A 25,351-nucleotide genomic window follows, 5' to 3' on the forward strand; every position below is an offset into this window, starting at 1 on the left:
CCTAATTGTTAATGAATCAGAATGATCTTCGGGCCCACTACGATCTCATGAATTGCTGGCCCAATAACCCACCACGCGTCTTGATCATAGTGGCCTGGCTGGTAGGTTGGCTAATGTCATCATGAAAAGAAAAAGAAGAAGAAGAAACCCAGCAAAACAGAATAATAAAGGCCCAGACTCCAGAGGAAGAGAGGAGAGACATGAATGATGATGATGGGCTCGATCATTGCAAAGCGTGCTCGTCTTCTTCATGAGTCACCCACCAGGCACCAGTTGATGCTGTCTGTATTGCAATTGCTCTCCGGTCAGAAACTCAGAAATCAGAATCCTCCCCGCATGAATCCTACCGAACACGCCCCATTTTGGGTCTGTGGAATATCATTATTTTAAGGAAGGCTTAGTTGTTTTTCCGGTGGTGGGTGGTTGTTGGTGTTGTTTTCCATATGTGTGGGTGGCAATTGGCATCCCAGTCGTCACAGCATCACAGGACACAGCTCAGTGAGCCCCACATCACTCAAAACAACTCTATTACTCTTCGTTCGCCTTCCCGGGTCGCGTCGTGATCAGTGCGTCAGTTTTCTTTTCGAACAGAACAGAGGAGCGAAGGAATAACCCTTCTTTTTTTTTTTTTTTAATTTCCGATTCCCGTGGTGTTGGCTGATGACTGCCATTTTTGGATGCTGTTGGTGCTGGGAAGGGCATGGAGTTCGCCTTTTTACGAACACTTGAATCGCATAGCTGTAAAGGTCATCACCCCCCCCCCCCCCCTCACCACTCCTGCGACTAGGACTATGTCACTTTGTTCGCTCTCTCCTCTGTTATCAATCTCGCGTCTTTTCTCTCTTCCGTTTTTTCGAGCTCTACTCCTTAGTCCTTCCTTCTTACTTCCATTTTGAATAAAGCTTCTTACTTCCGTTTTTCGATCTCTCTTCCGTTATCAATCTCACGTCTCTCTCTCTCTCTCTCTCTCTCTCTCTCTCTCTCTCTCGATCATGGCTCGGATTGCGAAGGTTTGTGCATTCCATCGCGAGGGAAACGAATGGTACGTCTTTTTTTTATCCTTTCGCTATCACATCCATCTATCTATGCTTGAAGCTCTGGGTTGTTTTATATCGATAAGGTCTTTCAAGTGTTTTTTTTTTTTGAATTAAACATACTACTTTGAGTTCCATGGAGGATTCTGTTCTGGGATCTCTCTAGCTTGCTGACCTCCTAAGTTCTGGATGAATTGGATGATTAATTGGAGCTTCCAGCTCTATTTCTCTAATTAAGAGATTGAAAAAAGGGAATTTATTAGTTACAAACCAAGGTCTTAAAATTTTTACCTTGTAGTTATGAGTTATTGCAATGCAAAACTGCCTGGGCTTAATATAAAAAATTGTGTTCTTTCCCTGTTCACCGAAAAAAAAGTGGAGTAATATAGAGGATCTTAATCCAAGTATTTTGATTTTTTTTGAAGTTTGAGAAGAGTATATGATTCATATGAATAATGTTTGGCTTTTGCCGTATGCCAGGTTTTGTAATGCTGGTCTACCAAGTGATATTACTGTTGAAGTAGATGGTATATGCTTCCATCTCCATAAGGTATGCTTTTGTTTTTTTATTTGTTGTATTCAAGGAAAGAAGATGTATTTTTTTTTTTGTTTATTGTTTGTTTTGGACTGACTTGTTGTAATTATAGAAAATGTTGGAATGCAATAAATGCTTAGTTTAAATTCCTAGAATTTTTTTCATGAACGTTGCTTTGTACTTTCTAATAAGTTTGATGATCTAAAATGGCTTATTTCTTTATGTAAAAAGTTGACAGAAATATGAGAGAAAGGACTTTGTATGATCCAAATCTTGTTTGGATTGGGTAACAATAGAAATTATGAGATGGAATCCAGAGCACGATGATGGTGGAGATTTATGCAAGTGAAGTGGTTCTTGGTCTAGATTTATGCAACTTTATGATAGTATGTGGTTTGGCCATTTGAGATCCCTATGGCCATTTGTTTCAGATTGACATCTGAACCACATTATGTTACCAGAGGGGGAGGAAAGGTGGTAATTGGAAGGAGAGTGTAAGCCCATATTATAGATAAATAAATAGATGGAGAAGACCAAAGAGTTTCAGAGAGATGACATCTTAAACTGTATGGTGTGTGGTTTGGCCATCTGAGATCCCTATGAGACAGGCAACCCAATTCCAATGGAAGATGCATGGCATGGTACTTCCTTGGCATCTTCCTGTTAGGAAGCACTGTTACTCTTAGCATGGGTGTTACAGTGATTTAAAAGGCGCCTAGGCGCACAGGCGAGGCACATTTTGGAGTATGCACCTCGCCCAGGTCCTAGGCGCACCTCTTTCAAAAGGCGCGTGCCTGGTGCGCCTGATGCGTCTTGCGCCTCAGCCCAGGCGGGCGCCTTTTTAAAATTTTGCGCTTTTTGCTTTTTTTGAGTCTAACAGCTGGGTCCGGGGCCCCTGGACCCCCGACCACGCCCCTTGAGGCAAGCCCGAACAATTGTTCATTCATTCATTGCAATAAAATATCTTCTTAAAAGGCAATGAAAGTTGTAAAATCATTATTTTTTATGTAAGAAATAAGAATTTCAGACCCTAACATAGACTTGTTCAGGCTTGCTTCGAGGGGTGTGCTACAAAGGCGACTCATAGAATAGAAAATGCAATATGTTTTACATCACATTAACTACTTGAAGCAATGCAATTAAGGAAAAAAAGAGATTGTGGGTTTTACATGCTTGAAAATGCTTTATATGTTTGCTTTTATTTTTAAATTTTCATTTGAATACACTTTACATGTCATGTTTATGTATTTTAATTTTAGATAATAGGTTTTTTAAATCATTTATTTTAAAATTTAAGTTTATATTTTTATTAACATTATGGTTAATATTTTTTGCATTTTTTAAAATTTTTTGGCTTTTTTTTTGGAATTTTCTGACTTTTTTTTTTTATTTTTTAGCTTCTTTTTTTTTTTTTGTAATTTTGCATCTTTCTTAAAAAGGCACGCGCCTCGCCTTGCCCCAATCAATTATAGTTTTAGTCCTGTGGCTGTAGTATATATTATTAGTTATTACAGTAACTGGTAGGAACTTGGTCCAATCAATTATAGTTTTATTCCTGTGGCTGTAGTATACCTCATTTTCCTGTGTGATATATTTAATCTCCATGCCTTCATTATTAGGCTATTAAAGGATACCTTGATACCCACTGTTAAGTGTTCATAATAATTGCGATTTCTTTTTGTATGAATATTAAAGGATAACTGACATTATCCTGATTAAGTACTTTCAACAGAAATACTGAGCAACAGAATATAATATGTATCTTGTCTTGCTTTAGTTTAATATAAAGACTCTTTTTGTGGCCTAAAAATAAGCTGTATGTGCATGTTCAGTTTCCTCTTGTGTCAAAGTGTGGGAAGATTGCAAAACTATTAGAAGAATCTCAGAATAAGCATGAGCATACTTTCTACACCACATTAAGTGAATTTCCTGGTGGACATGACATGTTTTTGGCTGCTGCCAAATTCTGCTATGGGGCCAGGGTGGAATTGACACCAAGGAACATAGTGATGTTGTATTATGCAGCAGATTATCTTGAAATGACAGAGGAATATGGAGATGAAAACTTATTACCCAAGTGTGATAGTTTCTTCCACAAGAATGTCCTTCCTAACTGGAAAGATTGTATTCTGGCTCTTCAAAGTTCTGATCCTGCTATTTTAGGAGCTGAAAAGCTACAAGTTTTGAGCAAATCCCTGAATTCTCTATCTATGATGGCTTGTACAGATCCAAGTCTGTTTGGGTGGCCCATGATGATGTATGGTACCTTACAGAGCCCTGGTGGAAGCATCCTTTGGAATGGTATCAACACTGGGGCAAGAATCAGAAGCTCAGAGTCTGACTGGTGGTTTGAAGATGTCTCGTACTTCAGTGTTTCTTTGTTTGAGAAACTTATTGAAACAATGAAAGCAAGAGGCATGAGACCTGAAAATCTAGCTGGTGCAATTATATATTATGCAAGAAAGTATCTACCAGGTCTCAGCCGATGGAAAAGTGGACAAAGCGGGAAAAGTAGAACTGTTGCAAGTTTTAGCATGATTCCTGCCACCGTTGATCAGAGGGATCTACTGGAAAGCATTGAAAAATTGCTTCCTGACAAGAAGGGGAAATCGTTTTGCCGTTTCTTGTTGGGGCTTCTACGGGTTGCAATGATACTTGATGTTAGTCAATCATGCAAGGACTCCTTGGAGAGGAGAGTGGGCATGCAATTAGATCTAGCAACCCTAGATGGTCTTCTAATTCCCACTTATGCAGATTCTGATACTTTATACAACACTGATTGCGTAGAACGGACTATCCAGCATTTTTTGTCGTCAGATTCAAATATAACATGGTTTTCTCCATCATCTTTTGACCTAGAAACATCACCATTATCAGGTCCATTAAGAAAGGTTTCAAAACTGGTAGACAGCTATATTGCAGAGGTTGCTGCTGACGTAAACTTGAAACCTGATAAAATACGGTCTCTTGTGGAGGCTCTTCCAGAATCTTCAAGGTCCTTGCATGATGGACTATATCGAGCATTGGATATCTATTTTAAGGTTTGAATCTACTCTTCATTCTTAACTGAAGCAAGATTATCAACTGTTTTCTCCTTTATTAAAAAGGTTCTTATACTGTTTACTGTTTTTAAAAGGTGGTGAGGCATATACCTCAAGGTAAGGTGAGGCTATTGCCTCTCCTAAACAGCTTCACATATGTTTTGAGGCCCATGCCTCAAACAGTGGCATATACCTCACATTTTTTGCCTCAACGATTGGTTCTATTCATGTTGATTATTTTACCACTCTTCTCAATGCTGAATCACTAATAAGTTTTGACTCCTGATTAAAATAGTCTTGGTAACTTCATGCACAATATTCTTTATTATTAAAGTACTCTTAGCATCTCATTATATACAATAGCCAGCCTGTGCGTGTGAAACCAGGCTGGATTTTAAACAGTTGCTTTGTTAGGAGTACAAGGTCATGGACACTTCAGCCACTGTCTTATAGCTGTTTTGTAGGCACACCCTTGGCTCTCAGATAATCAGAAGGAGCAACTCTGCAGCATGATTGACTACCAGAAGCTCTCAATTGATGCATGTGCACACGCATCTCAAAATGAGCGCTTGCCACTTAGAGTCATTCTTCAAGTCCTGTTCTTTGAGCAGTTACAGTTGAGAACTGCCCTTGCTGGTTGTCTCCATGTCTTGGACAATGAAAGTGCTCCTGCAGGCCCCGCCACTGAAGACATGGCAAGCCAGATTGTGCAAAGAAATGGATGGGTTACAATTGTCCGTGAGAATCAAGTTTTGAGAGTTGACATGGAGAAGATGAGGGCCAAGGTTGGAGAGCTTGAGCAAGAATTTGGGAGAATAAAGCAAGAGATGCAAAGGGTGGCTAAATCATGCAGCTCTCTCAGTTCCCCTCATTTGGTGGCAAAGGGAATTGGATGCAAGCGTCTAGAACGATCATCAGATGCACAAACAGAAATGATTGAAAGTGTGATTCCTAGCCCAGTGGCATCTGTTGAGCACTCACGACCTTCTGACAATTTAAGACACCGCAAAAGCTTCTCTTTATTCTGATTAAAGGAACACTAAAAGACCAAGTTGTATGTTGATTCTTTAGAGATTTTTATGGTGTGAATACTTAAAGGTGGGAAGATGTGAAGAAAGTATTATTTACTGTGCAGCAGATAAGGCAAAACCGATGGAGTTGGGAACTGTTTTTTGGTGCTTGAGTAATTCTCTGTGCTGAAATGTTGATTTGGCCATCCTAGTGAATGTTCCTGCCTTCTTTGGTTGATCAGGAGAGCATGCAACCTATCCAGATAAAAATTATGGATCGAGTGTTTTGTTCATCAAATCTCCAAGCTCCAATATATATGATATGCATGGATCACATGTAGTAGGGTCAACTTCCACTTGATGCAAGGATTCTTCTAAATCTTCTTAGAATGGAGCCTGCAAAGATGAGCTATGTTTCTATATTAGAGAACACGCTCATTTCTGGACAGCATGACAAGTTGTGAGGTTTTTCTGTCCATTGGTGAGCGTCAACTATATCCAGATGAATTATCACATAATGATGGAGCTTAGTGCAAAAATAACAGTAAAATTGTAATTGCTACAGGTATACAAGTGATTGATTTATAATACATTGATATACAGCCTTATGAAACAAGATAATGCTTCAGAAATATTGGGGGTCAGGAAAAGATGTTAGACTCCCTTTATTTTAAAGTTTAAACTAGATTGCATGACCATTCTTCATAATTATTTCCTTTTCTGTGCTTTTTATTTATTTATTTTTCTGATGCAAAAGGGGAGGGGGGGGGGGGGTTAAGGAATGTCGGAATGTGGTCTACTCTCATCATCAATGATGATCCATCCGAGTGTGGGAAGTGGGACAAGGACTATTTTGAACTTGAGCTCTTCTAGCCAACGGGTCTGCAGCTTTCTTTTGAGATATACATGAAGGTAATATCTATGAATTCCTAATGGAGCCTTCAAATACCCCTTATAAGGCTGTCGATCATCCAAGGAACCATGGCTTTCCTGTTGATGTTGTTGATGACCACATTCAAATCTCTTTCAGTCCATGCTTTGTTGAATCTGTGATGGTTGTGCCTTCTAGGTCCAGGCTTTTTGCTTCAAATTAGTTGGCCAAGTTGATATCCCACAATGACAGCGAAGGGAGTTCCTCCACTGCCTCTAACTGATGAATCAAAGTTTGACTTTCATTTGGTTGGTTGAGGTGAAACTCTCATTGAACCCAGTTCACCTGGTTTGCAGTTCTGTATTTGTATTTGCACTCTTCCCAAATGGAGCCTAATAGAATTGATGTCATTTGCTGAAAGAAAGAAAGAAGCCTTCTCAATGATGTTATAAGGAGATTTTTTCTATTCCTTTCATACCTGGTCATTATTCTTCCACAGGTACAGTAGTAAGAAAGCAGTTTTCTCTTTTAGTCCATTTTTCTCTGTATTGCTAGACACATGACGATTTCAGATAACAATAAGGATTTCAATATCCTTATCAGATCCCACTAAAAAAGATAAATAATCAAAGCATGGTGTGATGGCAGATTTAAATTTTGTATTTTATTTTCATTGTTAATAAAAATACTTCTTATTTATCAAATTGTTTAATATGATAAATGTATTATATTAGAGATGTGCACCAATTTTATGGACAAAATTTTGTGTTTTCTATATTTTTTTATTTGTATCTTTTTTTTTTTGAGTTTCTATTACATAAGTATGACATCATGTGTTTGACCTATTTGACTTGAAAGAAAAAATTCTCATTTTTGGGCATCTTTAAATTTTTTATTCCATTTCTATAATTAATTCTAAAAATAATTATTGTTTATTATCCTTATCCTTGTCCAATATGATAAATATATAATATCTTAGATGTGTCAAAATTCTATATAAATTTTATGCAATTTAATTATTTAATTATGACATAATTGATTGACTTGTTTTACCCAAAAAATTGGACCTTTATGGTGCCAAGTCAAATAGGTTGGACCGAGTTTAAATTCAACCCAAGCCCAACCCTATGCATTAGGTCTAAGGCTTAAGACCAAAGTCAGTCATGATTTGTCCAACCTGGGCCCAACTTGCATTCAAATTTGATGCACTTGGATCGTGTTCTTACTTGGGTTTGTTAATCAACCTTATGACAAAATTTGACATAAATGTATGTGCATAATTGTATACCGGTATAAGGGCACATGCATAGTAAAGTGGAAAGATATAGGTTAGCATTGTATAATTAAATTTAATTTTTATGACCTACACCGATACCAAGTATATGCTTTATATAATAATAGATGCATGCATATATGCAAATATGTGTATATAAGTAAAGAGTCAGGCCTGATTTGGGCTAAATAAGGGCTAGGCTTGGGCCCAACTCAAAAAATAAAAGCATGAACTTGCTGGGCCTAGCTCTAGCTCGATGATTGAAAATCCTAGCGGACTTGCCTAAAATTGTAAGTTGGATTGGTCCAGACTTGAGTTAAGTTTGCCATATTTGAATTCATATGGACCATTGATGATTAGATGTAAAATGAATTTCTTTTTAAGTCAGTTTACCTTTTTATTTTATTTCCATCATTAAAAAAAGTTAACTCTTATTTATCACATTTATTTTTATTTAATAAGATGAAAACACAATATTAAAGATACAATCAAATGTTTTTACAACATTTCTATATTTTTAATAGGTTAATAGGTTTTTGTGTCTCTATCCTTTTTAAAATTTCTATTACTTAATTATGAAATCATGCCTTAACCCATTTCGGTCAAACTATTAACCCACCACTTATAGTATAATGGTTTTGCTTTACAGTCAATTTTAAATCTTGTATCTCATTTCCATCATTTTATAAAAGTACAAATTATTTATCATCTTACTGTTGTTTAATACAATAAATATATAGTATTAGAGATGTATCAAATTTTGTAATTTTTGTAATATTTATATGTTTATCTATTTTTAAAATTTTATTTTTAACTACGAGACCATTGGTTGACCCATTTAATGTGGATGGTTGAACTACTTACTTGCCACCCAAACAAAAGGGTAGTTTATTTTTCATGTTGGTTTTAAACATTTGTTTTATATTATTAAAAATATTGGATATATATATTAATTATTAGAATTTATTGGTGAGAAACATAAATATTTTCAACAAAAACATCTAATGATAGAGAATGAGAATTAACACCTTAATGGCAAGGAATTGAATGAAATGGAAAGTAATAGTATTTAAATTACATTTTTTGCCCACACAATTAGAGAGGGACCAAATTTGTAAGAACTAAGAAGAGGTGTTTTGGTTAAGAAAAGTCCACAAAATGCATCTATTTGATGAGATGGAATGAATTCCTTAAATATAGGACTTAATGAGAGGGAATATAATGAATTTAATAAAACTATTAGTAAGGACATTTGAATAGAAAAATCCATAATTGAGACCTAATTTACACTTTCAATAGTAGTATAGATGTAGATATGGATATAGATTTCCCTTTATTTTGTTTGATTATGAGGATAGACCGTCGTTCGATGGAGCTAAAGCTAAGTCTATTCTTTCTATCTCAGTATTTTTTTTTTGTGTTAAATTATGATTCCCTAAATTCGTTTTGTAAGTATGGGCTAAGTCTTGTTTTGGCTTTCTTCTAACAAGCCTTGAACATACTCTCTGATTTCCATCCGGCTAACCGGTGCTTCAACCATTTGTGTTACTTTGAGTTGCTGCATGGGCCGGTTCAACAGCAGAGAGATGTATTTTTTTGGGCCATATTAGTCATGGGCAAGCGGTTAACTCCCGACGGGTGTTGCTCAGGGGCTCCAAAGGACGGCCCCTGGAGTGACTAGAAGGTATTGATACAAAAGGGCCAGCAAGGGTGAATGGGGAGTGCTCTGGTGTGGTTGCCTTCTGCAGGGTGCTTCTCATCTCGGCCTGCATCTGCTCCAACTGATCAAATTGAGTCTCAAAGCTATAGACCTTGTGAGATAGGATTTCGATGTCCACTTTGTTGTTCGCCTCTTGAGGGATTTGGTCTTCTACTTCTGCATCAGTATTCTCGAGGTTGTTGTGTTGTTCCTCAGGGATAGGCAAGAGGTTGATCCTGTGGGTAGCCATTCTTTGTGATCAAGGAATAGAACTAGAGATTCTAATGTAAGTATGGGGGGATAGGTGAGAGGTTGATCCTATGGGCAACCATTCTTTGTGATCAAGGAATAGAACCAGAGATTCTAAAAAGGGTTTGATTCCTATTAGGAAAGGGAACCCTCGTCTTTATGTCGATTATCAAGGGAACACCCACTAGGGTTTTGCCTCATGTCCGGCAAGATCCTCTAAGGACAAAGTTCCCTTTTCCTCGAAGATTCTTGCCTAGCACATGCAGGTCTGTCCTATGGTGAGGAGGGATGTCATCAAGGTCTGTCCGCTGTTCATTACAGCGTGGGCTATCGTTTTGCATCCATCACAAGGCATTGGTGACATATAGGGTTTTCCTCAGGCTTGGCGGTGTTGTTTTATGGCGACACTCATTGCTTATCGCAGGTCCCAGGAGGCAATTTATGCCGGTCACAAGTCCTAGATGATTTTTTAAACTCATCACAAAAGGCTCCGTTTGGATACTTTCATCGTGGTTATGCCAACGGAGGACCACATGTACTTGTACGTTTTCCAACTTGAAAGTGGCAATTCTAAGTAAGAAGGTTCCAAATTTCTTACCATCTTGCATCCACGACAATAATAGTACACAGATCTCTTTTGCTAATGACACGCCCTTAATCTTTTGAGGGAGGAAAACTTAAAAGTTGATCTTCTTCACCTTTTAATTCTAGTCAGAAGGTAAGAATGGTCCCAATTCTAGAAAATCTGAAATTTCTCCCTGTACCTTCTTTTTTATTAAGAAAATCTTTAGAGAGATCAATTCATTGGTGGTCATGGAAGTAACTACCACTCTACCAGACAATGTTCGATATTTTTCTGTTGAATTGGTTGAGTTGTTTGTAAGACCAAAACAACTAAAAAGCCAATAGTTGCAAATCCATTGTTTGTATTATGCAGATTTATGGATTTTTCCCAAATTTTGAGGAAAATAAAAATACAAAATTCCCAAGGAAGATAGATATTTTTCTTCCATATAATAATTAGCAAGATTTTGATGGTAAAGAAAAAGTTCATAAATTATTAAATGCTTCAGCAGATTAGTCGTAAATTATTCCACGTTGCTAATTTTCAATTTAAAGATGGTACAGAGACCACATGACGTGGCAATCATATAAATATCCAGGTTATTGGTGAAAAATTAAGCTATGATGCATTGGACAGAAGAGGTAGGGTTGGCTGGTGACCTGCAGGACAGTGTAAGACAGAAGACCCCACAGCCTTTTACATTTTCTCCTGAAAGAGTAGTTGACCTAAGTTATATATATTAGAAAAAAGAAACACTTTATAATGAATGAGAGAGATGAAAGAAATTAGAAAACCAGTTTAATGGACGGCTCGTGTAGCGAAAAACCCCCACATCCTTTAAATTTATTTTCTCCTACAAGAGTAGTTGACCTAAGTAAGTGCTATTAGAAAAATGCAACCTTGTGATACAAGAGAGAGATAAGTAGAAAATCATTTTAATGGGCGGCTCGTAGAGCAAAAGCCTCACAACCTTTTAACTTAAATTTCTCCTGTAAGAGAGTAGTTGACCTATTAGAAAAATATTAAATATTAATTTATAATATGAGAGAAAGAGAGATGGGTCACGGGTGAATCGGGTCTCTTCCTCACATAGCAGAGCGCTCCTTATACCGACCTCACACCATGTTCCAATTTTCAATCATTAGGGATGGTTACAAGCTGAGCTTTTCACGAGTTATTCAAGTGAAAGGGTGTCAATGGACTGGTTTTGGATAGGATCCCGTCCGGTCCAAAATCGATTTGGATGGATTGGACGGACCAATAAGACATATTAGATTGGACCAATCTGGTCCGAAATATTTATTAGATTGGATTGGACTTGGTCTGTCCACAATAAATTTATATTGGATTGGGTTGGATTAAGCCAATATCTAGTCCATTGATATAAGATAAGAATATAGGTGTTAATGAACAAAGTCTGAGTTGAAACCAATCTAAATCAAAACAAATTTGAACAGACTGGATGGTCTAGACATTGAATTGGACCAGTCCAAAATATTCATTGGACTGGATTGGACCTAGTCCATTTATAATGGACTCACATTGGAATGGACCAGATTGGACCAAATCCAATCTAATTGACACACTTAATTCAAGCTTGGTTCAATTTAAACCGAGCTTTGAGCCAGATTTATAGACTTGTTTGCTAATCAATCCGAGTTTGAGCCTAGTGAAACTCGACTCGTAAGGCTCACGAGCCTAATCAAGCCTAGTATAATAAATAAATAAATATTTTTTTATAATATACATACATACATACATACATATGCATATACATATACATATAAATATATTAATATATATAATAAATAAGTTTTATTATATATATAATAATATTTCTATTTTTATGTATAATAGTAAATAATTTTTATAATTCTTATTTTTGTATGTAAAATAAAACATTTTTATATGTATATTTTTTATTTTTTATGTATAATAATAAATAATTTTTATAATTCTTAATTTTTTGTATGTAAAATAAAAATATTTTTATATGTATAATTTTTATTTTCTTTAGAAAAAAACTTGACTTGTAGTCAAGCTCAAACTTGCGAGCTTTGAACAAGCCGAGCTCAAGCTCAAACTCAAAAGCCAAGTATTCAGCTCAGCTCAAATCCACCCCTGCTGGCCACACATCAAGAGCATTTCTTGTATTTATATGTTATTATTTATTGGAGATGTCTCCAATACATGATGGGATGTGGATGTGAGGTTGGTGTGAGGAGCAAATCTCAATTCATCATCTAGTTTGTTGGACACCTCGTGTGACAAAAACATCTTCACAACACCAGGATCTTCCATATACCATCTTATTTGGCAGCCCAATAATACTCCACATGGCAAAAGCTGAGTCTTTAAATCATTGATGACCATGTAGGGATAAGTTACCAACAAAATGCTCTCATCACTGTCCCAACTAGCCATTATGGTGGCATATTGGGAAGAAATTGCATGATGTGCCCCATTCGCACATTACAACCTATCCCAACTGTGTAGTGGGAACATCTTCCCATGACAAGTACAAGAGATATTCCCAATGCACATTGAGATGTGCGTGAGGTGTGTTCAATGGGGCATAAGTCTGATTTCTTTTAGGAACAAGGGAGATGTTCCTGATGTGCAGCTCTAATGGGCTTAGATCTATTTTTCAAAAGTTGTTCCAACACCACCATGACACCATCTCCTTGTCATTGATGGGGTGTTCTCCATGAGTTCACATCTCCTGAAATTGTCATTGGAAGATGTATCCAATACATGGTTGGTTGGGACATAGGTGGCAGCATGTATTGGTAGCTAATATAAATTGGTAATCAATACATGACAATGGTGTTCTATAGATAGGGATGTGATCAATCTGAATCTCATACTCACAAGAATCCTACCCACACTTACCCACAAGACATTACAGCATTATGAACATCTACCCACGAATAGTAACATATAAATACGAAATTATCCCAATATACAGCTATAGTGTAGTGTGGATGATTTTGGATAGGATCCTTGTGGGTGGTAGATCCAAGTTCGGATATAATAACAGTTAGAGGAGCAAGGTTTAGCTCGGGCTGTCAAACCAATGATGAGTTCCAGGCGAGTGATAAAATACATGAGCCCATGAATTTATAATAAAATACACAGCGTCCAGGTAAGCTACCGAGAAGTAGTAAGGAAAACCAATCACTGATCAGTAATCAGTGTTAAGTGATTGTGTTTCCTGGTTGGGTGTAGATGACCTCGACCTCCCCAACGGACCCACGGACCCCACCATGCCGAAGGAATAAATCTCGCTTCTTGATTAACGGAGCCGTGACACACCGTCACGGTACCGACGGCAACCTGTCACGGTCCACTCATACCGTTATTCTTTTATTTAGGGCTTTCCCTTATGGATGTTTCTTGCGGCTAACGTCGTCTACCTCCCGTTCCGTCTCGCTGCTTCGAAAACCCTAACCCTGATTTTCTTCCGCCGTCCCCGTCCGTCTTCTCTCTCTCTCTCTCATGGCCTCCTGCGAGGACGACTTCTCTCTTCTCGGAGAAGACAACCCGACACCCCACCACCATCAGTCCTTTGCTTCTCATCGCTTCGCTGCCAAGTCGACGGCCATCCACTCTCATGCACAAGCTCCACCTTCGCAACCTCACCCCCTCAACACCCTCGCTGCCGCTAGTGGTGCCGGAAGCCCTAAGAAGGTCGGAGGTGCTACGGCCGGAGACGAGGAGGATGAGGCCGAGAACTATAGCGACGCTGCTTTTTGCTCTCAGGCGAACTCCAAGTGCGCTCCGCCTCCGCCTTTCCACGACGTGAACCCTAATTGCTTCGCAGCTGGGGATGATGCCAACCCTTTCGCTGCCGAAGATGAGTCCGACCCCAACAAAGCTAGAGCTAATGATGTTCGGAATGAAAAAAGGAAGGACCGTGAAGAACTCAGCGATGGCGGAACGCCTTACAGTTTCAAGAAACAGAAGTCCGGAGGAGGTTCGGGTTCCGGCGCCGGCACGTCTGGAGGGGGAGATTACCGGAAGGATAGGGAGGAGTGGAGCGATTCCGCGATTGATTGCCTTCTCGATGCGTACACGGAGAAGTTTGTTCAGCTTAATCGAGGGAATCTTCGGGGTAGGGATTGGGAGGAGGTGTCATCGATTGTGAGTGACCGATGTGATAAGACGAAGTCATTTAAGAGTGTGGAACAATGCAAGAATAAGGTGGATAATTTGAAGAAGAGGTATAAGGTGGAACGGCATCGGATGAGTAGCGGTGGATCGTCGGTCAGCCACTGGCCTTGGTTTAAGAAGATGGAGCAAATTGTTGGTAATTCATCCAAGGTTGTAACGGATGAAGATAGATCTGCTGGTGCCTCTACAAGTATGCTTAGGCAGTCCAAGAGGTAAGTTTTCACTTCACTGTTATGCTGTTAATTACTTGTGATTTCTATGTTGGGGCTTCATGATTTAAAAGAACACTGATGCTGTTTACAATAGCATTATGATTGCCAATGTTCATAGAGAACACTTCTAACTTAATCCACACAGACTGTTGCTTTTAATAACTTAATGTTTTTCCCGTGCTGTTGTCTTTGCCATGAGGCAGAGTTTCCCAGCTATTCAAGACCTATTTTCTTTAAAATTAGGGAAAGTGATTCTGGTCAAAACACCTCTATTTCCATGGCCGCCATGCTACTGAAGATGATGAAGATGCAATGTATAACCACATTGAAGGGTGATGGTATTGGTTTTTCCTTTGTAGACTTCGGTAAGCTAAGTTTTGCTTGGTAGTAGGGAAAGGGGTTCTGATGGATCTATTCTGTCATTTTCTGTGCAGTGTGTCAAGAAACTCAAAGAAAATGTCTGCATGCTAAAGAACTTATTAACGAAAAGGAGGGAGGGGGAGGATCACCATGTGCCGGGCATTGTACTAAGCTTCTGAAAAAGAAAATTTTGCTTTAATAGATAATTTCTTGCCGCTAATTTTGAACAGAAGGAGGTGGAGTTGCAGTAGAAATATCTCGCCTTGCTAATGCAAGAATGCCTTAGCATAAGACCTGGTACATGACAGGTTAAAGAAAATTGAAGAATTTGCAAAATCATGGTTTGGGATGTGGAACAGTAAGTGTGTTGAAAGTAGGTGATTTAAGATTGGAAATTAGGCTTAGAAACTAGAATAATAGATGTAGGTTTGTAAATCTGACATCAAATTTGATTTTGAGAGTGCAGAATTTCAAGAGGAATTGAATTAAGAGTTAGAAACTTAGAATATGACCAAGCAGCAGAACCAAGTGCATATAAGGATATGGGATATTGGTCAGTTATCCTTTCTCAAAAAAAAAAAAAAGGATGGATATGGGTGCTATTGTTTGTGTGCATTTGGGTCGGTGATGTTTTATCACCTTATAGATTTTGTATATTTTCTTTTTATTATAAAAAGAATATGGGGGTTACTGGGAGATAGAGATGGATATGTTGCTCCTAGAGTTTGGAAAAACCACTCAACTAGAAGGATTGCAGAATTTCTGTAAAAGACAGAGAATGCCCTATAAGGCTATAATTTTACATTTCACTTTGGCATCTTAGAGAAATTAAATTAGCACTAAAGCAAGTGGCTGAACCATGCAAAATAAATACAAAAATATAAAAATATCTCAAGTGTCTTAAAAATATAGAAAAAAAAAAGATAAAACAACGTTTCCTGAACCCTGCTTATGCTTGCTTGCATTCATTACTTGCCTTTCAAATTTGAATTGGAACCTAGTCCTAATGTTTGTATAAATCTGGACAAAATGTGCCATGCTGGAGATGTGAAACTGTATCAAATTGGTATTTAGTTGCTCCTAAATATGAAATGAAAGGCATCTTGTCATTGTTCATAAGAAAAAAATATACCTTTCTTATCATCCAATAGAATTCTAATGTGTAATTTACAGATATGTTTCAACACCTAGCCCTGTTGGTTTGGCAAATAATTTGAAGTCGAAATCATTGTCTAGTCCTAGATGGCGGAGAGTGGTTTTCAAAGTTAGTGGTGCTGCATTAGCTGGGAATAGTCCTCAGAATACTGACCCAAAGGTACATTGTTTGTTCAACTGTATCAATTGATATCTAGTTGCTCTTAGCATAATGTCCAAGTAATTTGGTGAGTGGTTACAAGATTGTTTGATTTGAAATCTATAGGTTGAATTGTTACCCTCTGTTGTCAGGTGATCATGTTGATTGCTAGGGAAGTTTCCATGGCTTGTCGCCTTGGTGTAGAGGTATTTTCAGTACTCCCTTCCAGGTCCTATTTAAGACTATCCAATCCATTCTCCCATGATTATCCTTTATTAACTTGGTTTTACTCTTTATATATACTTGTTCTCCCTTCTTTTTGTTTTTTAATACAATTTTTTACTTTTTTATAAAAATTCTCTTTATATATTTTGATTTATATATTAATTAGGTTGCGATAGTTGTTGGAGGTCGTAATTTCTTTTGTGGAGACACATGGGTAACTGCAACTGGTCTTGATAGATCTACAGCATACCAGATTGGGTAAGTGGTTTTCTAAGCTATTGATGCTGATATTGGCAATTTTTCTTTAGTTACTGGTGTTCACTACAGATTACAGTTTTACATGTATGGTGCTTCTTCTTGTGTCCCTAAATTTGAAACTTTTGTGTTTTACGAAGATGTTGAAGAGATGCTTTACAGTCAAAAGGCTTAAGCTGGACCAAGGCAGCATATGGTGGGCTATTTATTTCTTTTCTTTCTTCTTGAGGCCTGTCCCACTGTTATTCCCACATTTAATCTTTAATAGAATAGGATTTTCATTGTTATCAGTCAACCAAAATAAATAGATAAATAAATAAATAAAGGGTGGAAAAAGGAACAGAGTCCTTTTGGCCTTGGGCTCAAAATCAAGTTGCTATGTTTTAGCATTGGGATGGTAATTCCTCCCATTTTGTTAAGATAAACAAGGTGTGACAATATGATGCTCGTGACTCCCAAAATGTATTAGATTTACAAGATCTTGGTTCCCTCTTGGATTGTCAATATTATAGAAGCAAGAATGGCTATTAATACACCAGGGGTTTCTAGAGCCTGAAGCACAATGTAAGGTATGTGCCTAAATGAAGCGAGTTATCACTTTAAAAATGAACTCAAAGGAAAGACTTTACAAGAATATACAATTTAAATTCTAAAAGAAATAAAATGTTTCAATAAAATCTATTAGCTAATTGGTTAGAATATTGTGTTTTTGACATGAAGGTTATAGCCTTGTACATCCAAGTCCCAGATAAGATATATTGTTCAAGTGCCAAGGCATCATATGCACACACTATGTATAATTAATTATTCAGCATCAAAATCAAGGTTAACATTAAAATATAGCAACAGGTGAGGATAAAATGTGCCTTGCCTGTTAACCTAAATGTGTCTTTTTAAAACACTGATAGTGATGACAAAGCATATTTATTGACAACCAAATCAAGCTTAATGTACAAATTTTGACACTTAAGCTGCAAGAAAAGTGACATACATACAACTCCTAGCTTTCTTAAGGTCCAATAGATCTCTGATTATTGAAGGCTATTTCAGTGGCAACTGGCAAGGATGATACCCTTCTTCTGTTATTAACAAGGTGGACAAGGTTGTATGGGCTGTTGTACCAGCAGCTGTTATTTGGACCACTTGGCTTGAGAGAAATGGGTGGGTTTTTGAGCAGAAAAAGAACCCCGCAGAAGCTACAATCAATCTCTCTTTTAGCTTAATCAGGGACTGGCTTTTGGTTATCAGGATTTGATGACTTGTATTGGAGAGTGAATCAATCTTTTTTGTTTATAGATTTTTTTTCGGCTGTTCTCAAGGGGTTCAATATACAGATCTCTTTGTACTACTATTAATAGTTATATTGATACTTGATAATACCTTTTTCAAAAAAAAAAAATTTCTGATTCTTGCATGAAGTAAAACTTAATTTTGATAGACAAAATTGCCATCTAGTATTGAAGGATATCAATAATACCCATGAGGCCTATATAACCATAATATGATTAATTTGGGAATGGGTATCAATCATACTAACCAAACCTCCAATGCAAATTCCTATGGGCTTCCTGGATTTATCATAGGCTTTTTACTTTGGTCAAGGGGACCTTGCATGCAGTATGCTGGATACCCTGCATAAATATAGTTTTCCAGATTGATGATTGATCAAATTTCAGGTTCTGGTGCCCAGTTACTTCTGTTGCGATTGTTATACTGCCAAATTGCATGATATAGGTTAATTTATTGTTATTGTGATTTGTGGCCTAACATCAGGTAACTTTCAACTGTTATCAGAATGATGGCAACTGTTATGAACTCCATATTACTCCAGTCAGCTTTAGAGAAGCTGGGTGTTCAAACACGTATACAAACTGCGTTTCCAGTGCAAGAGGTTGCTGAGCCATATAACAGGAAACGGGCTGTTCGGCATCTTGAAAAAGGAAGGGTTGTAATATTTGGTGGCATTGGTGCTGGTACAGGAAATCCACTTTTCACAACAGATACGGCAGCAGCTTTGAGGGCTTCAGAAGGTATGGTCTACCTTAGACATCATCTAACATACTTCTAAGATCTTTCTGATTCATTCTGCCTTCTCTCTTTTATTGTTCTGGAGAGTAATATTCGTGTCACATTTATTGGCCGTTGACAGTAAATGCTGAAGCAGTCCTCAAGGGTACCAATGTTGATGTTGTTTATGATTGTCATTCGAGAAACAATAACAATGTGGCATTTGAGCATATTTCTTTCAGGGAGTTGGCTTCCAGAGGTATTACCTCCATGGACATGATGGCAATCACTTTTTGTGAAGAGAATGGAATTCCTGGTTTGTTTACATTTCTCCTCCTCATATTTTATTTGTCATTACCTTGTGGTTCGTCATTGTTATTGAAAGAGGAAATTGGAGTCATGTTCCTAAAATATATTCTTCTGATACTGTTGCAGTTGTGGTCTTTAATCTACACGAGCCTGGTAATATTTCCAGAGCATTATGTGGAGACCAAGTTGGTACCCTAATTGATCAGACTGGGCGGATTAGCTGATGTAAATGTTTTATGTATTCTCTGATTCTCTGTTGCATGGTATTGAACCCAAGAATCCGAGGGATATTATTCAAAGGATATTTTCTCAAAACAAGGTACTAATCGGCTGAACTAGTGTCCAATTTCCACGGGTTGGAATTTGGATATCAGCAAGCTAGTCCTTGCAGTCTGGAGCTGCTGGTGATGGTGTGTACTAGGGAAAATTAGGAGGTTTAGATTTCATCGATTGCAGAGTGGAGACACCTGCATTATTTATTACATCTTGTGAAAGCAGCAAGCAGGGAACAAGCCAGGTAGTTTGTTGGTTACCAGAGTAAGAGGTTCCGTTGTCCCTGCATCATTTTTCCCTTTGTACTTTGTCTGTAAATTGTTACAACTGCTGTTCTCATAAAGTTAATTGGGTTGGGTGGGTGGAACAACAACCAGTTTACTTACAGAACCATTAATTTAGGGCACTTTCACGAATTGGATCGTTGAATGCAAGAGATAATTTTAGTGGAGTTGTGATGGATATTGCAACTGTTCTTTTACTTTCTCTCGAATCTATTTATCGGTTTTCACCTTTTATTTTGCCAATCAACGCGGATTCCTGCAGGTGATGATGAAACATGAAAGTAGGGGTTGAAGTGTTTCACGAGTCACGACCATTCTGTTTATGCTTCCAAGATGTAAATATGAAGATTGAAGAATTTGGGTTGGATCCAGTTGTCAAGGGTTCAAGCCTAATCCAGCCCAAGCCCAAAGTTTAGTTGCTTCATATTTTTTCAACCCCAAACAAACATCCGACTTTATTGTGGGTCGGGTTTGGTACTTGGCCCAATTTACGCCCTCTTAAAGCTTTGACGGTGGCTTCAACTTTCAAGCAAGTCGGGCCGGGTTGAGGTCCCAACCCAACTTGTTGAACCCCAACCCTAACCCCAGTATGTACAGGCATGCATTATATGCATATATAAATAACTACTTTCATACAAAAGAGGAGTTGCCCCGCCAAAATGTATAATACTGGGGTGGTGAAAAACTAAAAGGATCGAAAACGAAATCATTTATATTATAGCTTTATAGGAATCCGAGAATAATTTCAATAGACGATAAAATGAATAAGATGGAATGGCCAAACATGATTCATATAATCAATCTCATATAATTAGAATTAGGCTTAGATGATGATATAACACATGTTTATCTAATAAGTATACATACAGATATAAAATTAAGCAGGGTTTCAGGGTTTGGATTGGGTCAGGTTGGCTAAAGCCTCAACCCTAATCCAACCTCACATTCATGCTTTTCAGCCCAAACCCCAACTTCAACCCAATTGAGTTGAAACCACTGCCATCCATATTGAATTTCCACAGACAGGATCACAGGAATGGGGCTTCTCCTCTCTTTGTCCACCAAAATCTTTACCATATATGATGTGTAACAGGAGTCACATTCCACTCAGAACAAAACCAAAGGAAGAAAATGACCACCAAAAAAAAAAAAAAACCCCTGGACAGACTAGTACCTACATTTTGCAATGAGATACTGCCGATTAAAAAAGAACTGAAGAAGAAGAAGATTGAACAAAATGAATAAATAACACCAACACAATATAAGCGATCACTAACTAAAATAAAAACACTGCATGCATGCACCAATGGAATGGATTATCAGTAACTGGCGAGGTTGTCTTCGGTTGTGGCGACGGAGGGCGAGAGCGAGTAGCGTGACTCGTCCAGGTCCTCGCCCAAGGGGGAAGGGGATTGCTCCACCCTGATGTCCTCGATCATCTTCGCCACCCCCGACATCGTCGGCCTCTTCTCCGCCTTCTCCGCCACGCATGCCAGCCCTACGTGCAGCATCGCCATCATCTCCTCCTCTATGTTCTTGTACCTCAGAAGCTCCGGGTCGAACACCTCCGCCGTCCACTCGTCCCTCACCACCGACCTTACCCACTTGGGAAGATCCACTCCCTGCTCCTCCTCCGCCCCCCGCGCTCGAATTGGGGAGCGATACTGCAGCGGTAGCCTCCCCGTCAACACCTCCAGCAGCAAAACCCCAAAACTATACACGTCTGCCTTCTGAGACAGCCTCTTCGTCTCCCCCTGCTCCGGCGCGCTATACCCTCCCAATCTTGCCATGGCGTGAACTGGGCTCAGAAGCAGAGCCAACCCGAAATCAGAGATGCAAGCTACGCCATTCTTGTCGAGGAGCACGTTCGATGACTTCACATTCCCGTGCGGTATCTTCAACCCACTGTACTCCTCGTGAATACGAGCAAGCCCACGAGCAGCTCCTAACACCAAGCTAATCCTCGTCGTCCAGTCTAAAGGAATCCTCCCTGGTCCTCGATTCGCTGATTCAAATCAACCCAAAAGTTAATCCATGCTCAGCTCCATTGAATAAAGACTGTAAAAGTACTGTGAGAAATTACCATGGAGAAGAGAATACAAGCTTCCATTGGAGAGGTAATCGTAGACGAGGAGCTTCTCCTCCTTGGCATAGTAATAAGCTCTGAGATGAACCAGGTTAGGATGTCTGAGCTTCCCAACCAAATCCATATATTGTTCGAATTCGTTCCTTGCACACGGGTTCGCGTCCTTGAGCCTCTTCACCGCAACCGTGCACCCATCTTCCAGCACCGCCTTGTAGACTGTTCCCAGACTTCCTTTTCCCAGCATCTCCGCCGATGCCCGGAGCAGGTCCTCCAGCTCGAACTGCTTCCTCCTATCGAAGAACACAAGCTTGCTCCGGTTTGTCGCGGTGGTACTATCGCTGTCTCCTCCACGACCACGCACATCATTTAGATACATCTTCTTGTCGCCTGAATTACTGCTGCTTCTTCTCCTGCCTTTTGAACTGGAGCTGGAACCGTTGTCTCCTGAATTTCTTCCACAGTAGTAAGCAACGGCAAACGACGCGATCACCAGTAAAACCACAGAATTCGCAACCACAATGGCGACGATGGAGCCGGTACTAAGTCCCTTCCGGGACTCCTCTTCCTTCCCCGCCGGCCCTGCAACAGTACTAGTAGGCAATGAGCTGGGGTTCGACTGCACCACGGTCTGCGCTGACGCAGCTGCCGGAGGGGCATCCAGGAACGAACAAACCAGTAATGGGTTCGGCCCGCACAGTCCTTCATTTCCTGCGACGCTTCGCGATCCGAATTTCTTCAGCAGACCGAATGGCACCCTCCCGTAGAACTCGTTGTTAGTTAAGTTTAGCTCTCTGAGCTCTGGCAGCGCCGCGGAGAGATCAGGAAGCTGCCCAGCAAGCACATTATTCTGTAGCCGAATCGTGAGGAGACGAGTTAAGTTGAGGATCTGCCTGGGGATGGGACCTCGGAGATTGTTGTCGGAGAGGTCTAGCCGGAGGAGACGCTTGAGGGAGCCGATGTCGGCTGGGACCTCGCCGGAGAAGTCGTTTCCGGCGAGGTAGAGGAGCTTGAGATTGGAGCAATTAGTGAAGGGGAGAAGGGTACCGTTGAGCCGGTTGCCATGGAGGTCAAGGAGGCGGAGCTGGTCGAGACGAGCCAGGGAATCAACAGGGCCACGCAGGTCTAGAGAAGGGAGAATGAGTGCAGTGACCCTGCCGTGGATGCATCGAACGCCTCGCCAGGAGGCGGAGCAGGCGTTGCCGGTGGTCCAGTTGGCGAGGAGGATGCCATGCGCGTCGGTCTGAGAGCGGAACTGAAGGAGCGCATCCGTGTCATTGGGGAGCAGAGCAGCAGCGGAAGCAGACAACGAGTACAGGAGAGAGACAGCAGAGAAGACGAAGGCGAAGACATGAGCCTGCATTTTGGGCAATGGGCACTCGCCCTGCCAAATTTGTTGCTTCGACTTTGAATCAGGATTCAGGAGAGAAGCAGGAAGACGAACAAAAAAAAGCAATAAATAATTTTTACAACTTTTTTCAAAGAAAAAGAGAACGAAAGAAGATATGATTAAAGGGACAGAGATCAGAGAGGGAGAGTAATGAAGAAGCAGAGCAGAGGGTGATTGTTGGGGGAATGATTGCTGCTTCCACTCTGCCAAACAGCATGATTAGAAAGTTGCTGAATTCAAATTCCTTTTACTAAGCGTTACTTGGAATTTCTTCTTCTATTTCTTTTTCACAGTTGGAGCCGTTCCCCACTTTTCTTTTTTCTCGTAGACTCATCACTCACGGAGAGAGAGAGAGAGAGAGAGAGAGAGAGAGAGTCTTCATGCATGTTTTGGTGAATAAAGGGATCAAAACAGCTTTTTTAATGCATTCGTAGTACTGGGTATCGCGGAGGTAGACAAAGAAAGCAAAAAGAAAAAGAAAAAGACGAAAGAGAAGGAGCTCTGCTGGTCTGGTCTGGTCTGGTCGTTGAAAGACTTCTGAGTTCTGTCGAGATGGGGAGAGAGCAAATCTCTTAGAGCAACTGGATTGGGTTCTTTCTCTCTCTCTAACAGTTTACACAGTAGAAATTCTTGGTGACGGGGAGCAAATCTTGGACTTACGTTATGGCATGGCAGTGCCACAAAAGAAATTCTGTTACTGACTAAACCCAACATATCCATCGTAAATGTCTTGCCACCTCACCACTCTTTAACTTGCCAAGCATCCTAGCTTATTGCCACGTGGAAAATTCAAACCCTTCCTTGCACTTTTCTTTTCTCAACCACCAAATACATTCCTTTTCAAGGAAAGCCATATGGATTATAGAATGAAAATTTTGGCATGTTTTACTTTATATGTAATATAATAACATTCCAAAATATAATATATATCTTTTGTCAAAAATGAACAAAATAATACACATACCTTACACTTATTCCATTTAATAAAATGGTTAGAGAAAACTAAATTCTTAATATAACAAAAAAAAAAAGAAAGAAAGAAATTACTGTAATCATGTCCCCGATTGGTGAAGCCATGGCCCATGTGGTATCATCGAGGAGAGAAAGGTGGGCCCATTTTTGTCTTGATGGGCCCTCACTTCCTCAGCAGCCCACTGTTGTATGTGCTACCACTTTAACTTCATCATCAAAATAAGAAAAAAGAAAAAAGGAAAAGAAAAAGAATATATATATATATATATATATTTATTTATTTATTTATTATTTAATGTTTAGATCAACGCTGATGCCTACTCATTCAAACATGTGAGACAGAGAGCAAACTTTATCCCCCTCCCTATTCATTCAGAGTGGGCTTAGCATTCCTCACGCGTTATTATTATTTCTCTCTTCTACTTCAAAGGCCAGGCCAGAGGCTTGAAAAGTTGGTTTGGTTGAGCAGAGGAGATTATAGATCATCATGATTCCAAGCAATTACTGATGATGCAGTGTGTTTGGTCCAGTACTTTTAGCTCGTCGTTAGTGATCGAACCAGTGATTCTGACAGCTTACCAGCTCCCAATTTTTGATGGGTTTGGTTGTTTAACCCGCTCAATCTTTTTGAAAACCTTGGATGGGGCTCTGTTTCCCATGCCTCGAATCCAGCCCAAGATTAGAGTGGGTTGGATTTCAGGCCCAAACCTAAACCAGCCAAAGGTCATTAACCCAACTCAAATTGGGCCTTGGGACACTTGCCCTATTGTCTTGTGTCTAGCAACATAGGACATTGGTTGAGGTCTAGGCCTGTGGGCATCTCAGAGTTTGCCCATATTATATATGTTTAGAGGTTGAGAAATTTGGTGCTAAGATTGATTGATTTCATCTCCACCTAAAAGAGCTTCTTTCTAGTTCACCAAGAAATAGCATGATAGGTTGAAAAATGAATCTGAGGGTATGCTAGCATGATCTAAGTCACTAACAGCCTTAATAAAAGAAATGATCTGTTGCAAGCTGAAGGGTTTAGAATAGTTTAGAGAAGAAAAAATAGAAGTGAGATTATTTGTAGAGTGAAATGATTTGAGAGCTCATAATTTAACAAAGGATGTGTGATAAAACAAAGAAGCCATTGCTTGGTGCAATGATAAAATGGTGGGTTGACAAGCATGAGAATGCTATCTTGAGTGGCCAAATCTTAAAGTGATGACTTTTTGCAAGAAAATGCCAAAAGTTG

At 39.3% G+C, this 25,351-nt stretch overlaps 3 protein-coding genes across 4 annotated transcripts; 2 read left to right on the forward strand and 1 right to left on the reverse strand.

Moving 5' to 3' along the window:
- The first annotated feature begins 153 nt into the window (after positions 1-153).
- LOC148871036 (Phototropic-responsive NPH3 family protein) lies at positions 154-6,325 on the forward strand. The gene is made up of 4 exons (XM_088968786.1): positions 154-1,042; positions 1,515-1,584; positions 3,402-4,610; positions 5,075-6,325. Exons 1-4 carry the CDS (start codon positions 993-995, stop codon positions 5,636-5,638), a joined length of 1,893 nt encoding a protein of 630 aa, XP_088824912.1. The 5' UTR covers positions 154-992; the 3' UTR covers positions 5,639-6,325.
- Positions 6,326-13,335: 7,010 nt separating this feature from the next.
- Positions 13,336-19,847, forward strand: LOC148871037 (uncharacterized). 2 transcript variants are annotated; one of them, XM_088968787.1, is made up of 7 exons: positions 13,336-14,662; positions 16,196-16,337; positions 16,469-16,522; positions 16,708-16,799; positions 18,591-18,826; positions 18,946-19,119; positions 19,239-19,847. In XM_088968787.1, exons 1-7 carry the CDS (start codon positions 13,776-13,778, stop codon positions 19,334-19,336), a joined length of 1,683 nt encoding a protein of 560 aa, XP_088824913.1. In that variant the 5' UTR covers positions 13,336-13,775; the 3' UTR covers positions 19,337-19,847. The 2 variants fall into 2 exon arrangements, with proteins under 2 accessions (XP_088824913.1, XP_088824914.1); XM_088968788.1 differs by having other exon boundaries at positions 13,382-14,662; positions 16,259-16,337.
- Positions 19,848-20,722: 875 nt separating this feature from the next.
- Positions 20,723-23,566, reverse strand: LOC148871038 (leucine-rich repeat receptor-like protein kinase PXC1). Its single transcript, XM_088968785.1, has 2 exons — positions 21,753-23,566; positions 20,723-21,674 (listed from the first exon to the last, which is right to left on the reverse strand). The coding sequence occupies exons 1-2, from the start codon at positions 23,113-23,115 to the stop codon at positions 20,989-20,991; spliced, it is 2,049 nt and encodes a 682-aa protein (XP_088824911.1). The 5' UTR covers positions 23,116-23,566; the 3' UTR covers positions 20,723-20,988.
- Between the last annotated feature and the right edge of the window lie 1,785 nt (positions 23,567-25,351).

Source organism: Nelumbo lutea, chromosome 2 (genome assembly GCF_056320005.1).
Source record: "Nelumbo lutea isolate HS-2025 chromosome 2, American lotus-T2T, whole genome shotgun sequence".
Lineage (NCBI taxonomy): Eukaryota > Viridiplantae > Streptophyta > Magnoliopsida > Proteales > Nelumbonaceae > Nelumbo > Nelumbo lutea.

Coding starts and splice junctions, on each gene's coding strand:
- LOC148871036 (XM_088968786.1), top strand. CDS start 993: ATGGCTCGGATTGCGAAGGTTTGTGCATTCCATCGCGAGGGAAACGAA. Junction 1,043..1,514: donor CATCGCGAGGGAAACGAATG/GTACGTCTTTTT, acceptor GCCGTATGCCAG/GTTTTGTAATGCTGGTCTAC. Junction 1,585..3,401: donor TATGCTTCCATCTCCATAAG/GTATGCTTTTGT, acceptor GTGCATGTTCAG/TTTCCTCTTGTGTCAAAGTG.
- LOC148871037 (XM_088968787.1), top strand. CDS start 13,776: ATGGCCTCCTGCGAGGACGACTTCTCTCTTCTCGGAGAAGACAACCCG. Junction 14,663..16,195: donor ATGCTTAGGCAGTCCAAGAG/GTAAGTTTTCAC, acceptor TGTAATTTACAG/ATATGTTTCAACACCTAGCC. Junction 16,338..16,468: donor CTCAGAATACTGACCCAAAG/GTACATTGTTTG, acceptor CTCTGTTGTCAG/GTGATCATGTTGATTGCTAG.
- LOC148871038 (XM_088968785.1), bottom strand. CDS start 23,115: ATGCAGGCTCATGTCTTCGCCTTCGTCTTCTCTGCTGTCTCTCTCCTG. Junction 21,675..21,752: donor CTTGTATTCTCTTCTCCATG/GTAATTTCTCAC, acceptor GATTTGAATCAG/CGAATCGAGGACCAGGGAGG.